The sequence below is a fragment of the Erythranthe guttata genome, chromosome 14 (assembly GCF_056151865.1).
Source record: "Erythranthe guttata isolate IM_541 chromosome 14, IM_541, whole genome shotgun sequence".
Classification (NCBI taxonomy): Eukaryota; Viridiplantae; Streptophyta; class Magnoliopsida; order Lamiales; family Phrymaceae; genus Erythranthe; species Erythranthe guttata.
Window position 1 is genome coordinate 11,515,912 of NC_142546.1, and position 18,439 is coordinate 11,534,350.

Consider the following 18,439-nt stretch of genomic DNA (forward strand, 5'->3'; position numbering starts at 1 on the left):
TTATTTTTTTTAATTATTTAATTATTTTTTTTAGGTACTTTTTATGCGAAGAGGACACGATACGAGCTTGTTACCTCTCGATCCCGAAATTGAGCGAACGTTTAGGCAAGCCAGGAGAAATCAAAGGTTAGCTCAAAACGCTCCCGCAACAATGGAAGAAGAGATTAACCGTGGGGAAGGTGACCAAAGGCACCCACCGAATGTAGCGAGAGAAATCGTCAACGAGCAAGAGCAACGCCAGCTAATCAATCCACCGCCTCGTCAACGAGCATTGCATGAGTACACCGTCCCGACACTCAATGGGTTCCAATCAAGCATCCAGCAGCCCCCCATTGAAGCCAACAATTTCGAGATTCGAGCGGGACTCCTCACGATGCTCCAAAACAATGGTCTATTCAGCGGATTGGCTCACGAAGATCCACATCTTCACCTGGTCAACTTTCTCGAAACGTGTGACTCGCACAAGATGAACGGAGTAACACCCGAAGCACTGCAACTCCGCCTGTTCAAGCACTCCCTACAAGGAGCAGCCCGAGAATTGTTGCAAACTCGTGCACCGCACTCCATCTCGTCGTGGGCCCAGCTAGCTCAACTTTTTATGAACACATACAACTCCCCAGCAAAAACTGAGAGAATCCGGCGAGAAATTCAAAACTTCATTCAAGAAGCCGGTGAAGCATTATTCGAGACGTGGGAGCGGTTCAAACAGTTAGTAAGGAGGTGCCCGAATCATGGACTACAAGAGTGGCGCCAACTGCAAATATTTTACGATGGACTGCAAGACAATTCGAGGACAGTGCTCGACTCTGCAGCTGGAGGTATGTTCATGAGTTTGACCTACGACGAAGCATACGAGCTCTTGGAACGAATCGCTAGAAATAAATACATGCGAGCATCGGACCGGTCAAATAGCGGAGCAGTCAAGACGGGGGGAATTTTGGAGTTAGACGGAGTCACTGCAATTACGGCCCAATTGGAGAAGCTATCAAAGCAAGTAGCGGCTTTGCAGACTCAGCAAGTCCATGCAGTCCAAGTTACCGACCAGCGCGTAGAAGAAACGGAATCTCTGAATTATGTGCATGACACCAACCGACAACAGAGGAACCCGTACTCCAACACGTATAATCCGGGATGGAAGGATCACCCTAACTTTGGGTGGGGAGGAAATCAGCAAGGGCCAAGGCAAGCACCACCTCAAGGTCAACCGCCTAATTATTCACGACCAGCGCCCGGATTCCAAAATCCGCCTCAAGCCCAACCTCAAGGTGGGGATCTCGCAAATATCTTGGCACAGTTCATGACAACCACCCAAGCCTCCATCCGAAACATGGAAACACAGATGGGTCAACTTGCAACCCAACTAACAGCGAGGCCATCGGGAGCACTGCCATCAAACACGGAAGATCCTCGGAAAAACAACATCGAGCAGTGCAACGCTGTAAGTTTAAGGAACGGGAGACAATTGGAGGAAGCCCCACGAAAGGAGAAGCAAAACACGGTAATCGAGGAGCCGAATGTGATTGAGGAAAAAGAAGCAACTCGCAAGGAACCGCCATCTCCCACAGTGATCTCACGAGTCCCTCAAGTCCCATATCCTCAAAAGCTTAAAAAGAAGAAGCTCGATGCCGAGCACCAAGGATTCTTGGACAAGCTGAAGGAAATCCACATCAACATTCCGTTTATCGAAGCCATTCAAAAGATGCCAAAGTGGGTGAAATTCCTCAAGGAGCTCGTGACAAAGAGGAATAAATTGCAAGGAAACGAGATCATCCAACTCACGGAGCAATGCAGTGAAATTCTTGTACGGCCCCTTCCACAAAAACTCGGCGATCCAGGTAAGTTCACTATCCCTTGCACTATTGGAGGTAGAAATTTTAGGTCACTCCTTGATTTAGGTGCTAGCATTAATCTTATGCCTTATTCCATTTACAAAAATCTTGGGTTAGGTGAGATTGAACCAACGGCTATAACCCTTCAATTAGCCGATAGGTCTTTAGTTTACCCAAAAGGTATTTTAGAGAACGTGCTAGTGAAAGTGAATAAATTTATTTTCCCTGTGGATTTCGTTATACTTGATATAGATGAAGATAAGGAGATACCTCTTATTCTAGGAAGGCCGTTTTTAGCCACGTCGAAAACTCTAATTGATTGCGCTAGTGGTGATCTTACAATGACGGTGCACGATCAAACGATCAAATTTAACGTTTTTAGCGCTAATAAAAATCCATGTGATGATAATGATTGTTATGCTATTGATCTTGTGGATTTTACAAATCATGACGATTTTGACGTTTTGATCTTAAACCATGGGAAAGGATCTTTGAGTGCAGGAGATGGTGGCGGAAAAGATAGTCGGACGGAGCAAGTTTATTGTGCGAGCTCGAATTCAACTCCGCCGAGAGACAGTCAAAAGAGTTGGGGTGCTAACGGTGATGAACGTGCAAGGAGGATGTGGCCACCTAAAAATTCAAACGAGCATTATCATGGAGGGGAATTCAATCGCCAAGTGACTTCGGTCACGTCTGCTTGAACAAAGAAGCAGACAAAGTCCGGCTGAAGACTGTAAACTTAGCGCTTCTCGGGAGGCAACCCGAGCTTTCGTTTTTTTTATTTTATTTTATGTCACTTTAAATTTTTAGTTTTGCTTTTATTTCGTTTTATTAAAAAAAAAAAAAAAAAAAAAAAAAAAAAAAAAAAAAAGTTTCAGGGGCACTAATAAGAAGTTTTTATTTTGCAGGGACCTATTTGCAATTATTCACACGGCCGTGCAAGAAAAAGGCAGGAATTTCACACGGCCGTGTGAAATTTGAAGAGGCTACTGCCCAAAATTGGAAAAGGGCACGGCCGTGTGGATTTTTCACTTAAATCAAGCACGGCCGTGTGAAATTTGAAGAGGCTACTGCCTAATTCTGAGAAAGGGCACGGCCGTGCAGATTTTTCACCCAAATCTCGCACGGCCGTGCGAAAAAAAAAAAAAAACAATTTCCATAATTTCAAATCCCCTTTCTCCCCCACTTCGAACCTTCGCTTTCTTTTTTTCGAAATTTTCTCTTTTCTTTGACAAATTTCACCGAAAATTTACCAACTACACACACATAATACGTAATCAAGGTGGTTTGTTATTGATTTGCGCAGGGAGATTCAAGAACGGTGCAATTTTCTCGAAAAACCCATTCCACCAAGAACGCCCACAAGGTGTTCGACGATTTTCCCGCACCGATTCTTGAGCCGGTACCCGAGCTTTCGGATGATGAAGGAGATGGTGATGCTCATGCGCAAGGTGGAGTTGGTGAGAAACCCGACGATGGTCCCGACGCTTAAAAACAGGTGTTTTCTATCCTTAAACTCCGGGCGAATCACATTGAGGGCAATGTGAATTTTAAGTTTGGGGGTGGTTAACTACTTGTTTTCGTTTATGTGCGCTTTATTTGTGTTTTATTTTGCATGCTTTAGTTTTTGTTTTAGTTGCCGTTTTATTATTTCCGTTTTTATTATTATAAAAAAAAAAAAAAAAAAAAAAAAAAAAAAAAAAAAAAATCGATGAATCGATGAATTATGATGATGGGAGATGGTCATTGTTTGATGATGAAACTACTTGTTTTATGTTGATAAGGAGTATGTATTTGTTTAGCTTTCGATTCAACGGAACGTAGAAGTGAATTATTGCTAGGAATCACACCTTGTGCTTTGCTTTGGTTGAATGTTTTGCATTTTAAATTTGGAATTTATTTGTGCTCAATCATGCTTTGTTCGGTTTTAAATCTCACCTTAGGACATTTATGATACGAAGTGTTGATAATAAGTGATTTGGGATATGATTTGGGCCTTCTTTGAACCGTTTGAGCCTTTCAAGCCTACCCTTTTTGTCAATTTATCCTTAGAACCTTGATTTGAGCCTCGGAGAAAAGGTGTTCTTTCTTTTAGCCAATATGTAGAAGGTAGAAAAGTGGAGATTCCTGAATAATTATCCCTTGGTGGTCGGTCGAAAAAAATTCTTATAAGATCTTTTCTCTTCTTCGATAAAAAAAAAAAAAAAAAAAAAAAAAAAAGATATATATGTGCATCTTCATATATATATATATATATATATATATATATATATATATATATATATATATATATATATATCTAAATTCTTCGATTCAAAAAAAAAAAAAAAAAAAAAAAAAAAAAAAAGAAGAAGAATAGATTAGAAGGGAGAAATAAGGACTAGTTGTTGAGTTGTGTTGAAAACTCGATCCATTGCCTCAAGGCAAAAGTGTTAACGTGTGAATTTTGGAGAATCGAGTTTATTTAAGTCCCTAGAGGTGAATTCATTGTTTCAAACGCCTATCTTTCAAATTTTGGCGTAATCACCTCAATTCAAGAAAATTAGCCACATATACCCATATTACCTACCTCGGACCAAAGAGCCTAACAATTGAAAGCCACAAAGCCCCAATGATCCCAATAGCTTATTGTTCAATATTAGTTGAGTAAAATAATTTGGTGAGTATTTGGAGTCAAATATATGCATGTAAGTACAAATTCGTTCTATCTTTAACTTGCAAATATTGGATACTTGAAGCAATTGTATGATTTGCGGTTTTTGGTAATAGTGAGTAACTAAGTGCCGTTGAATGTTAAGCTTGCGAATACCTAGGAATTATCATCATAATTGCAAGTTCTGAAAACACGAAGTTGACCAATCGACCTATGTAATGAGATGTATTGTCATGGTTTGTGTTCTTAATTTGATTTTACTTGAGGACAAGCAAAAGTTCAAGTTTGGGGGTGTGTTAAGTGTATATTTATACACTTAATTGTACCTTTTAATTGGAGCTTTTGGTGTGTTTTAATGATAATTGGTGCTTAAAATGGCTATTATTTGTATTTTAGGTGCAAATTGGAGAATTGACAACTTTTGGGGTGAAAACTGCAAATTCAGAGAAAAAGTGGGCCAAAAGTGAAAAAATCAGATTTCTGCAGAATTAAAGACCGCGCGGCCGTGCGGATTTTAAAGCATAATCTCGCACGGCCGTCCGGATGGACGTAGGGGCGCAGTGAAGGAAGTTTAATTACACAAGGAAACCCGCCCTATTATATTTTTGCACCCTATTTAAAGGCCACAAGCACACAATTAGACCTACCTTTTATCTTTATTATTAGTTTTTAGTTTTTTATCTTTTCGACACGCAATCAAGGAGCAAGAGAACGAAGACGAAGACTTGACGACTCTTCATCATAGTTTTCCTTTTTCCTTTTCTTTTCTGATTTTTATGAATTTTCGTATTTTTATTATGCTTTTCGTAACGAACATGAGTAGCTAAGTTTTTATTCTAGGATTTTGTTGGAACCCTATGTGGTAGTTCGAACCTATTTTTCTACTTTTATGCAAGTTTAATTCTTCGATTATTTCTTCTATCTTGATCGTATTTAGTGCATGAGCGTAGCTAACTTATGTTGCTATTTGTTATTGTTAGAATTGATTGACAGATCGTTTTAATAATTAGAACAGGGATAGAAGAGCCTTCGAGTAGTTTTTCACCGAATGTGTGTGTTAATTGCATGTATTATCGTAGACATACAGATAATACCTTAGGTAGCCGTTTCCGAGACTTGTTATTTAATGCTTTATTTATACTAGGTTTGCATAGACATATAGTGAATCTTTTATGAATAATAGGTTTATAGCGCAGCGACAGCTGGTTATGAATAATTTCGTGTCTTGGGTTAATAATCGGGAATCGTAACTTGCATTATAGGAGATTAATCGGGTGAAGAATTATCGCATAGGGGGGAGATAAAATCCTAGATCCGTTTATTATTGATATTTTCTCGTGATTACTTGCTTTCTTAATTAGTTTAATTTATTTAGTTAATTAATTTGACAACCCTGCGTAGGCTGGATAAAAATCACAATTGTTAGGATTTGGTACTTAGGATTAAATAATTTGCGTATTCCCTGTGGGATCGACATCCGACTCTCACGAGTCTACTTTACTACTTGTTTGCGATACGTACACTTGCGTGTTGGTATTTAGCACCCAACACTACCCAATCCTATAAAATATAAAACTCAACATTCAAAGTGAAAAAATTCAGATATTCAACAATTTTTGCGATGGATCTTTTCGTTTTTTCCCACAACCTTATCTGCTCGTGTGAATTTACGCGAGCACTTGGCAAGTGCTCGTGTAAATTCACACGAGGAGATGAATTTTTTTTTTTTTCTTTTTAAATTCTAAAAAAATTGTTTTTTTTTAACCCACTCGTGTGATTTCACACGAACAGAGAAGGTATGCTCGTGTGAAATCACACGAGCAGAACGTCTCTGTTCGTGTGAAATCACACGAGCAATTAAAAAAAAAAATTTACAAGGCCTGCTCGTGTGGATTTACACGAGCGCAGTGGATGCGCTCGTGTAAATTCACACGAGCAGGCCAAAGTCCGATTTTTTTTGTTTTTTTTTTTCGGATTCGTAATCTACATAACAAGAGGATCGTAAAAACGTAAAAATTACCTCCGATCTGTTGACAATTTGCACGGGCTTTGCGAAAGAAAATCGAAAGGTTGAGAGAGTTTTTGAGTTTTTTCACTTTTTGTTTTTTGAAGAATGGTAAAAAATGTGCCTGACTGATTAATATGTGCCTGCACAAATCATTTCAGTTCACCGAATGTGACTTTTAAGTTTTAAACATCAACTTATCTGAAAAACACTGGAAAAAACATATTTATAAATTACAGACGAAACTAATTAATACTCACAATATTTACAATAACAAACTCATACATTTTGTACCTGAAGAAAATTGTACTCTGAAAATCAACATTGCATACTGCATATAGTATTGCCAGCTGGCGGAAATCATCGTCGATCATGAATGTGAGATGAGATCGAATCAAATGATCCATCTAGCAGTTTTCAGACATGTAAAATCGAACAAAACTTATCAACCGAAAGTCAATCTTGACTAACGATAGTAAAAACTGGTTTTAACTCGTTTTGAAAATTGTGTGGCCGTTGATCATGATCAAGAGGGTTTTATAAACTGAGATCCGATCGTGTGGGGAGTTGTTCTGCAGCAAACTCCAACGAGAGATGATCCAACTTCACACCATTCGTTTACATACGAAACAAAGTCTCCGTCCGAAACCCCTGTATTTTGCACCCACTCCTTCCGATCGGCATCGTAACTTTCACCACTATTTGGGAAAAAACGAGTATTGGTTTGGCCGACACCTTCTTGATGGATAAAACCAGATCCCTGATAAATCTCGGTGGGGTACAATTGATCCCATCCGCAACGATTCTGTCGGATGATTCAGCAATCGCAACACATTCGGACAAAGAATCACCGCTAGCTAACCACGTTAATTCCATCCTTAGAATTAAAAGACAGCCATGAAGGAATATTAATTTCTTCTTCCTCGAGAAGCGTATCAAATACCTGAGCTTCGAGCTCGTTGGATACCGTTTCAAAGGCTATACGATGAAAATTCTTCAAGAACTCCAAATCCATAGCATCTCCATAATCACCACTGTATTCCGAATCATCGGCTAGGTAAGCACCATAACTACCAACAGATTGCTGCAACAAGTATTTCTCGTTGCTTGAGGCGCTCGAAAGAGGATCGTTGAGATTGGCGCCGTGCCGTTCTAGCTCCGTCGCGAGCCCGCCGTCGATCACGGCGACGCAGCCGCACTGACGAAGGAAATCTAACATTGCAGTACTCACTACCTGCACCATTCTCCTAATAAATAGACGCCTCTGAGTAGCGCCTTCACTTATACACACACTACAGGCTTCTCCTGTAACTGAAGAGCTGTTGATTGTACAAACTTCCATCCCAGTATAGTTATGCCTGCAGCCTGTTGCATACTCGATTTTTCGACCATCATCTGTTAAATGTAACTGGGTTACGTACTGTCCTTGCAAATGAAGGATGTCCCTAAATATACAAAAAAAAAAAAAAAAAAAAAAAAAATTAGAACAATTATATTAAACCAAAAAACGGAAATTGTAGGAATAGCAGAACCTGGTTTTGGCTATTTACAAAAAAAAAAAAACAAAAAAAAAAACTCAGACACACACTTTTGCGCCGGAAACGTAAAGGCGCAACTGTTCATTTCTACCATGCATGGTATTTTGTATGAATTTTGGGCTCTCGAGAGGTCGAAAACAAAAGGATGAGCGGCTCTGCTTTTATGATAATGAAGCTATGTCTTTTTTTTTTACATGAAGGTATGTGGTTGCATCTAATTCAACTAATGCATATTAATTACGCCGGGAAGTGAAGAAATAGAAAGATTGTATTATTTGATAACTCAAAATTACCTACGTAAAAGGGTCTTTTTGTATCCACTAAGATTGCGACTTTTATGAGTAGAATAAAAGATATAGATACAGATAAAATACGTACTGAGCATAAATCGTATTATTCCTCTTCAACTTGTTGGCAATTACATTTTATAGTCAGTAATCTATCTCATTTAAATTCCCGTTTTTGTTCGATCAATTCAGCTTTGACGCCAACTTGATTGTTCACACGAAAATAAAAAGAGAAAAAAATCAAAGAGAACTACAAAAGGCTACATACCTCTGTTTTTACGGCCTTTGTGATGTGTTCATGTGGAATTGTCAGAAACATTTTAGCAACCTGCATCGATGTTTATAGATACACATTCAGTATTTACAACAACAAGGTACATACGGTACAAAATAATTTTCATGTCGACTCAAAATCTTTTTGCCGGGAACGCATACAAATTACTAGCATCCAGGTCTTTTACACATCAATAGCCCAAAACCACACCTTTTACATAGACACAAAAACAACTCAGACTTAATTTTTATTTTTTATTTTTTTATAATTTGGTCAAACTAATGTTAAGAAAAGAAAATAAACGGAATTAAGTTACCTCGAGACAAAATCCCATTTTCAATATACTACTTTCGCCCTCGAATTTCTTAGTAGCTCGATCAGAATTTTGTAGAAACATCCTGCTCGAGGGGGATTCAACATCTGCAGCGGCCATTGAAATTTAACGGGGGAAGAAAAGTAGAGAATTGCGAATTAGATAGACGTCTTTTGAATCCAAAGAGAGCTGATATTCGAATTTATGTAACTTCAAAATTTATTCACTCGGAATCCACTTTTTCCCGCTCCACCATTTCATCAGGTATCTGCAAATCAATGAAACTACTCAACAAAGAACACAATTATTGAATTTAAATCCATATATTAGGGGCAACACTTACGGTGGGTGTGTATTCGACTTCATCAGCTGTCAAACAAGAGAGCAAAGCCGCCAGCTGTCCCTCTTTGTGCAAATTATCGGCTAATCTTTAGAAATACAAGGGCGTTTGAGAAGCTCACAGTACAAGCAGAAAATACCATTGTACATCAAGAAAATACAGTTCGAATCAATAAATCGTTCACTAGCATATGTCGAAGATGCTTCAGGACGAAAAATTGTAACAAACCGAGGTTCTCAACTCTACATTAATTTCCTCCATCTTGATCAAAAATTAGAGCCCGTACTATAAGTTATACTTCGAAAAAAAAAAAAAAACAGTATAAGTTTCTTCTGGAAAACCAAGATAGCAACAGAACAGAACAAAATCTTGTCGATGATAACACAAGATAGCAACAGTGCAAGAAATTGATCGAAATAATTCGTCCGAATTAGAACCGAGCGAAAGATTACCTTGCTTTGTGACAAAGGAACTACATCACCGAGCCAAATCCATATCATGATCTACATCATCTGGTATTCAATCGACTCCGCCTACGAAAGTTCTAAGAGAGTATCTAGCCTCGGCTGCCTCGAGACCTAGTGGATGTACGACTGATGATTCCCTCTCAATGGTCGAACCACGTCCACTGTTGCCGAAAGTGACAAAGGAACTATCAATCAACGGAGGTGTGTTTTCGAAGTACCTCGCTACTGGTGCATCTAAGTACGACTGCATCACTACAATGAGTGCATAATCCCCCAAAGCACTACCTAAAAACACCTTCGAGCGATCTGTGGGGACACCGGTCGAGTAGAATCCACATTGGTGGATCAAAAAACCAGATCGGGAATTCAAGGAGTTGCGAGATTGGCCCAAGAAAACAGCGGTTTCGTCCGAATGTGATATCTCGCTATAAAAGTCGCATTTCTGAAAAAAAGCATCCGCGTTTCCTACTACTAGATAGCTTTTACCGTAAAACAGACAACTCTGGTAAAACTGGTTCCCTCCCCACGCAGTCAATGTCTTGTTAACTCCCCTCAATATGACCCTGAAGAAGACCGAGCGGTCGCTCCAACTCTCGACAGCAACACCAAGCTCTGCGCTATTCGACACGGTCAGGTCTCGAGCCATAAACGCTGTCCCGGCGATCGCTGCAAATTTTTGAAAAGCGTCAAAATCACAAAATAAAACAAGATGCGAACAACAAACATAATAACATAAAAAAAATAATTACATAGAGTTGCGGTGACGCCAAAAACCTTCAACGGCGGCGTTGAATTTGAGGTGATCGTGGTCTTCTCACTTCCTTCTCCAATTAAGGTTACATTGCTCTTGAATCGTCCGACGACCACCTTCTCGTCGTACTCGCCCGCCCCAATGAGTATGCAAATCCTGACCGGACTGTGGCTCGGGGATGCGTCCCTTGCTTCTGAAATCGTCCGATAGTCGGACTTCCCGTTCTTCGAAACGGATATCCTCATTTCGCAATCTTCATCGGTTCTTGGCATTGGATCTTCCTTCTTTCTGGTCTTCGTGAAGATCAATGCGATCAGAAGAACAAATGCGCAAACTACAACGATGGCGCCTATCAGCTTCAGAAAACGCGTCCAATTGAACCCATCAGCTTCAACCGGGTGTTGGAGTAGGTGACCAACAAGCCAACTTGTGGCTGTGGTCTTTCCTTTTATCTTGTAATAAAACAATCGTTTTTCGTTCGTAATAATAAAATATCTTATTTGGCATTCTATATCTGTTATCCCATGCAAGCAGCATAGATATAGTCCTAACGAGTTACTCTATTACTGTGAGTTGATCTAGTAGAATCGTGAGATAACTCAGCAATGTAATGTAACTGTTAAACCTTGTTCCTAGTCGATGGGTTACGCCAATAATGAGGATACCGGCCTTTCCCTTTTGAGACTAGCACTTAGTGTATGTGTACTGCGTCTCATCAGTCCTCGGTGTTGTGACATCGGCATACTTGAGTGGGTGCTCATACTGGATGAGTTCACTGAACTCCCTCGCCCTAGAAATCTATAAGTGGTTCTCATTCATCGAGTAATAGGTTTCTAAGATATAGTTGTACACCATTAGTCCTTAAGACCCAGACATCACCGTGACTTCACTAGAGGACCGATTGTATCGTGACCTGTCCCTGAGTCCCACCGCGGACCACACCAAGGGCCAACGTTCGTGCAATCCGAAATCTAGTGTGAAGTCTGTGTATTGTAGTAGGGGATTCGAGCGCTTGAGTAGTCATGGATGTCCTGTGTGTTCTGACGGTTTATAATCCATGGAATCTCTGGCTAGAGTTGATAGTGGGGTGATTAGGGAAATGTGTTTCCCTAAGTCGCACACGAACGGATTTATAATACCTAGAACGTTCGCACGGTTATTGAACTTTATAAGAGGTCTCGGTGAACCAATGCCTCTAGTTCAATCGGGACATGTGCTGCGAAGGGATCGTACTGTACGCTAACTATATCATAAGGTTCTTGCAGGCACTTCATTTGTATCTAGGGAATCATGATGCGTAGTTGCTAGACGCCAATCTTGATTCGTTGGGCACCGATTTGATCGGGGATTAGGTAAAATGAGTTTTACTATAATCAGGACTCTTGGGAGGAGTTCGCATAAGAACAATGTGTTGTTCGAATCGCAAAGAGTTGTGAGCCCACGGCTAGCATACACCTGAACCATTGAGGGTCACACTTCTCGTGTAATATAGATCCTTGATAACAACAAGCGTAGATTAATGTGTTAATCTTTGAACAATTGGATGTCGATATGATTGAATCCAAGATTCGTAATTGTGAATTGCGAATTGGAATAAACGTGGAGAAAGAGAGACATGCGGAATTTAGTGAACTTTCTAAATTGGGAAGTTTCCCGATTTAGCAAGTCCACTGAAGTGGAAGTTTCCAATTTTGGAAATTGGAAATTTTGAAGAGGCACTCGTATCGACGAGGACTTTGAGCTCGTCACAAATATAATTTTGTTATAATTTTGTGGACGATCGTTTATTAGAAACGAGGCCGACGAGGGGATGGGCTTAATGCATCAGTGGGTCAAGCCCAATGACTTAAGCCCACTAGGGTTGAAAACCCTAGGTATAAATAGACCTCAAACAAGAGTTTGAGGTCAGTTTTTTAGCACCAAAAACCCTAGCCGCTCAGCCCCCTTCGGCCGTTGCTGCCGCGCACGCGCCACCGCCGACCACTGCCGGAAACACCGCCGGTTTTCTCCTCTTCTTCTTTCGTTTTATTCGTATTGTTATCTAACTCGTTTACATCTAGTGCTGTAGTTCGAGTGGGTCGAAAATACGAGGTGAAACCTAATTGGAGAGGAGCTGCTGCCCCGACGAATCCACGCACCGCCGCACGCGCCGCACCGCCGCTCACGCGCCGTCGCTGCCGCTGCCACGCGCCGCCGCTGCTGCTGCCGTTCGTCGCCGCTCGTTGCTTGCTGGATCAGCTTGTTCCAGCAGTGAACTGCAGCCCCGTGGATTGGTAATTAGCAGCTTGTACGTGACTCGTTCTAGAATTTCGATTCGTCGAAATCGCACGCTACAAGAGGTAATTAAATCGGAACTTTCGTAATTCGATTCGATCATGTTTGTATGATTATTAATTTGCGAGCATGAGTAATACGTGATTACATGTTTCGATTTCGTGAAATGAAGAATAAGCATGTTTCGTAATTTTCGGTTTTACGTGTTTTTCAATTAAATCGATAATTACCATATGTATGGCGGAAGCGTTAAGGTACGTTGACTATGTGATTAGTTTATGCATGTAATCGAAACTAGTTCGATATAAAAATTTTAAATTCCGCTGCGTATACATGCACGATCCCCAACAGTGGTATCAGAGCCACGGGTTAATCGTTTATTTGTCAACGTGTTTATTGCTTTCGAAAGCATGCTTCGATTTGTTGAATTGTTGAATTTTTGGTGTTATCAAATTGGGTGGTTTAATATTAATTAAATATTTTGAATATTTCAGAAAATATAAAAAATTTTAAACTCGATTTTTCTGCTGTTTTTCAGCTGGCCGAACCGGTCCGGTCCGACCGGTCCGGTCAGCACAAACAAAAAAAAAAATAAAAAAAAAATAATTTGATTTTCTGAGATTAATATTAAAATTAATTGATTTTTAATTTTTGAAATTATTTATCAATTAAACCCAATTAGATAATTGATCCATTAATTTAATTTGAATTCAAAGAATAGTGTTGGATTAATTATTTAATTTAATCGTTAAATTAGTTTAATTAATGGAACACAAATTGGATGGCAAATAATTAATGGGCTTCATTCTTATTTGAATGATTTATGAATGAAGGAGGTCCGTTAATTATATTTGCAATTTATCATATTAATTAATTAATTCATGAGATGAATAATTGTGATTAAGTACGATGATGATCGTATGTCTCTCTTAGGATCAATATGCGTTTCCACATACCTGGAGAACATAGTTGTAGGAATCACAAACGATCATAACCTAAAACTTCCGATGAGCTAATAAAATTTAATAAATAAAATCCCTCATTCTTAATCAAGAATAATTATCAAGCTATAAAGAAAAAACAAATTGTTGAATTTTTCTTTCCTTCTACCAACAATTAAATTATGTGTAGCCTCTCATAATAGTGCAGTAAGCCGTGTTAGCGGGGAGTGCTATTGTGGGATAAGCTGTAATTTAATTGACATTAGATGGAGATACGGTCATAGATAAAATTATGTTGGATTAATGTGGTCGGCTAGATTAACTAGGGATTGCATTAGTTTGATATAGTTGGATCTATGACATCTCATATTGGTAGGCTAGACTTGACACACGAAGATTTTGATATTCGCTAGATTAACTTAGGTCATTATCAAGTGTGAGGTAAATCGATCTTTAGGGTCACATAGTGATGTGATTGATAGTACTCTACCTTTAGGCTTATGTAATCGGGATAGATTAACTACGGGTTACATTAGCGCTATTGGACCTAAAGCCCATTAAAGAAAAATAAGTTTTCTCGATTGTCTGCTAGAGGGTGGTGGAATTCGATAAAATTAGTGGGAGAACAATTAAAACATAAAAGTCCAAAATTTTAATTGTAACGATTATTACGAACTAAACTCTAATTATTGTCTTCTTAAAATTTTCTCAACAACAATGTCCAAACATCCCCTTTCCTCAATCCTCGACCAAAACAAACTCACCGGTCCAAACTATTTGGATTGGCTTCGCAATCTGAAACTTGTGCTCCAAGTAGAGGAGGCGCAACTGCAAGGCTTACCTCGATCAGAAACGTTCTGAAAAGGGTACGTATTTAGTTGAAGTTAATTCGTCCGTTAAATCTTCTGCTTGGGTATTGGATACTGGTTGTGGCTCACATCTTTGTAAAGATTTGCAGCTCATGACAAGAAGTAGGAAGCTTAATGTGGGTGAGACCTACCTAAGAATGGGCAACGGAGCAAGGGTTGCTGCTGAAGCCATTGGGACGATTTATCTTTCTGTTTTGGATTCTAGTTTTTCCATTGTTTTGAACAATTGTTTATTTGTTCCGTCACTTATTCGAAACCTTATTTCTATTCCTGTTTTGGATAATGAAGGTTTTACTTTTGTTTTTGGAAATTCGATTTGCATTATACAAAAAGGATCAAAATGTGATTTGTAAGGGACAACTTATAAACAACTTATATGAACTAAATCCAAATGAAATACCAATTAACGTTATATCAGCAAAACGAAAAGATATAAGTCTTAACCCCGCACAACTTTGGCACGCTCGACTTGGTCACATTTCCTTGAGAAGGATGAACAAGTTGGTAAGTGAAGGAATGTTCTCCTTGGAGGACGTGAAATCACTTCAAACTTGTGTGTCCTGCCTTAAAGGAAAAATGACCAAGACTCCCTTCAAAGGGAAGATGGAACGAGCCGAGGGTCTTTTGGATTTGATCCATTCAGACGTGTGTGGTCCACTAAGCGTTAGTGCTAGGGGTGGTTTTAACTACTTCGTTACCTTTACCGATGATTATTCTAGGTATGGTTTCGTATACTTAATGAAGTATAAGTCTGAAACTTTTGAAAAGTTCAAAGATTTTAGACACCAAGTAGAAAACCAACTCGGTAGACGTATTAAGAAACTACGAATCCGATCGTGGTGGCGAATACTTAAGTACTGAGTTTATAGACTATCTTAAAGAGAATGGGATTCTGTCTCAATGGACTCCTCCTGGAACTCCTCAACTAAATGGAGTTTCCGAACGTCGGAATCGAACACTGTTAGACATGGTTCGATCTATGATGGGGTTCACCGAGCTACCAGCATACCTGTGGGGTCATGCACTCCTAACTGCCGTGTATTTGCTGAATAGGGTTAATACCAAAGCAGTTGACTCCACACCTTATGAACTTTGGCACTCCAAGAAACCCACGTTTAAACATATTAGGATATGGGGTTGTCCCGCTTACGTGAAGCGGCTAGTGGGATATAAGTTGGATACAAAATCCGACCTATGCTATTTTGCGGGGTATCCCGAGGATTCCATGGGATACGAATTCTACTATGTTTCCGAGGCAAAGGTGTTCGTCTCGAGAAATGCCGTGTTCCTTGAGAAGGAATTTGTATCGGATAGAAAGGGCAGTGTAGTTGATCTCGAAGAAGTTCGAGAACCACAATCTGAAGTTCAAGCACAACAATCAGATAATGAACCAATTCAACAAACCACTAACATACCTCCTGAACCGTCGCTGCGTAGATCCGAAAGAGTTCGGAGAGCGCCCGATAGGTTATTCCTCGTTGATGAAGTTGACCAAGGATGTGATCCTAGAACTTTCAACGAAGCTGTATCGGATACAGACAAGGGACATTGGCTTAATGCCATGAAATCCGAAATGGACTCTATGTACTCCAACAAGGTATGGACCTTGGTAGATCCACCCGAGGGAATTGTTCCTATAGGCTGCAAGTGGATCTATAAGAAGAAAATTGGAGTAGATGGAAAGGTATCGACCTACAAGGCTAGATTGGTAGCGAAGGGTTATACTCAAAAGCAAGGAGTTGACTATGGGGAAACCTTCTCTCCAGTTGCTATGCTTAAGTCCATTAGGATTTTGCTGGCCATCTCTTCGTGGTATGACTACGAGATATGGCAAATGGATGTGAAGACCGCTTTCCTTAATGGGGACATTGAGGAAGAAATTTACATGGCGCAGCCGGAAGGCTTCATATCTTCTGGAGATGAGCAAAAGGTTTGCAAAATCCAGCGATCCATTTATGGATTGAAACAAGCATCCCGTAGTTGGAACAAAAGGTTCGACACAACTATCAAAGAGTTTGAATTTGTGAAAAACCCGGAGGAACCTTGTGTCTACAAGAAGGTTAGTGGGAGTGCAGTGACTTTCCTTGTACTTTATGTTGATGACATACTACTCATTGGGAATGACGTAGGGATGTTGCAGTCGACTAAAGTATGGTTATCCACACGTTTCTCGATGAAGGATTTGGGAGAAGCATCCTACGTATTAGGAATACGGATCTATAGAGATAGATCGAGGAGATTGCTTGGCTTGTCCCAATCCATGTACATAGACACCGTTCTTAAACGGTTTAGCATGGAAGAATCCAAGAAGGGATTCTTGCCAATGTCCCATGGGGTTCGTCTCTCGAAATCCATGCGTCCTCAAACGCAAATGGAAATCGAGGAGATGAAAAGGACACCTTATGCATCCGCTATAGGAAGCATAATGTATGGCATGCTGTGTACACGACCTGATATTGCGTATGCTGTGAGCGTCACAAGCAGATATCAGTCCGACCCCGGCCCAGCCCATTGGAAGGCTGTGAAGGACATTCTCAAGTACTTGCGAAGAACTCGAGATTTGTTTTTGGTCTATGGGGATACCGAGTTGAAAATAGAAGGCTTCACGGATTCTAGTTTTCAATCGGACGTGGATGACTCGAAGTCAAACTCGGGGTATATATTCAAAGTCAACGGGGATGCCGTGTGTTGGAAGAGTTCCAAGCAAGGCACAACGGCTGATTCCACCACCGAGGCTGAATATATTGCAGCATCAGATGCTTCAAAGGAAGGGTCATGGATTAGGAAATTCATCCAAGAGTTGGGTGTGTTTCCGAACGCTAGCGATCCAGTACGGCTGTACTGCGATAACAACGGAGCCGTAGCGCAAGCTAAGGAACCAAGAGCTCATCAGAAGTCGAAGCACGTGTTGAGAAAATACCATGTGATCCGAGAGATCATAGAGAGAGGTGAAGTCAAGCTAGACAGAGTCACCTCGGAGGACAATATTGCAGATCCCTTCACCAAGCCATTGTCAGGATCAGTCCACGAGAAACATCGAGAGTCGATGGGACTTAGATTTATGAGTAGTTGGCTTTAGGTCAAGTGGGAGATTGTTGGAGTAGGTGACCAACAAGACAACTTGTGGCTGTGGTCTTTCCTTTTATCTTGTAATAAAACAATCGTTTTTCGTTCGTAATAATAAAATATCTTATTTGGCATTCTATATCTGTTATCCCATGCAAGCAGCATAGATATAGTCCTAACGAGTTACTCTATTACTGTGAGTTGATCTAGTAGAATCGTGAGATAACTCAGCAATGTAATGTAACTGTTAAACCTTGTTCCTAGTCGATGGGTTACGCCAATAATGAGGATACCGGCCTTTCCCTTTTGAGACTAGCACTTAGTGTATGTGTACTGCGTCTCATCAGTCCTCGGTGTTGTGACATCGGCATACTTGAGTGGGTGCTCATACTGGATGAGTTCACTGAACTCCCTCGCCCTAGAAATCTATAAGTGGTTCTCATTCATCGAGTAATAGGTTTCTAAGATATAGTTGTACACCATTAGTCCTTAAGACCCAGACATCACCGTGACTTCACTAGAGGACCGATTGTATCGTGACCTGTCCCTGAGTCCCACCGCGGACCACACCAAGGGCCAACGTTCGTGCAATCCGAAATCTAGTGTGAAGTCTGTGTATTGTAGTAGGGGATTCGAGCGCTTGAGTAGTCATGGATGTCCTGTGTGTTCTGACGGTTTATAATCCATGGAATCTCTGGCCAGAGTTGATAGTGGGGTGATTAGGGAAATGTGTTTCCCTAAGTCGCACACGAACGGATTTATAATACCTAGAACGTTCCCACGGTTATTGAACTTTATAAGAGGTCTCGGTGAACCAATGCCTCTAGTTCAA

At 40.2% G+C, this 18,439-nt stretch overlaps 2 protein-coding genes and 1 pseudogene across 3 annotated transcripts; 1 reads left to right on the forward strand and 2 right to left on the reverse strand.

Moving 5' to 3' along the window:
* LOC148765190 (uncharacterized) lies at positions 1-2,695 on the forward strand. The gene has a single exon (XM_088814187.1). The coding sequence runs from the start codon at positions 44-46 to the stop codon at positions 2,528-2,530; it is 2,487 nt and encodes an 828-aa protein (XP_088670313.1). The 5' UTR covers positions 1-43; the 3' UTR covers positions 2,531-2,695.
* A 3,983-nt stretch (positions 2,696-6,678) lies between these two features.
* LOC148765191 (homocysteine S-methyltransferase 2 pseudogene) lies at positions 6,679-9,019 on the reverse strand (annotated as a pseudogene). Its single transcript, XR_016029475.1, has 3 exons — positions 8,903-9,019; positions 8,581-8,640; positions 6,679-7,907 (listed from the first exon to the last, which is right to left on the reverse strand). The product of XR_016029475.1 is annotated as a homocysteine S-methyltransferase 2 pseudogene (transcript).
* Positions 7,747-10,851, reverse strand: LOC148765192 (putative pectinesterase/pectinesterase inhibitor 22). Its single transcript, XM_088814084.1, has 6 exons — positions 10,456-10,851; positions 9,692-10,372; positions 9,243-9,536; positions 8,903-9,167; positions 8,581-8,640; positions 7,747-7,932 (listed from the first exon to the last, which is right to left on the reverse strand). Exons 1-2 carry the CDS (start codon positions 10,727-10,729, stop codon positions 9,759-9,761), a joined length of 888 nt encoding a protein of 295 aa, XP_088670210.1. The 5' UTR covers positions 10,730-10,851; the 3' UTR covers positions 7,747-7,932; positions 8,581-8,640; positions 8,903-9,167; positions 9,243-9,536; positions 9,692-9,758.
* Between the last annotated feature and the right edge of the window lie 7,588 nt (positions 10,852-18,439).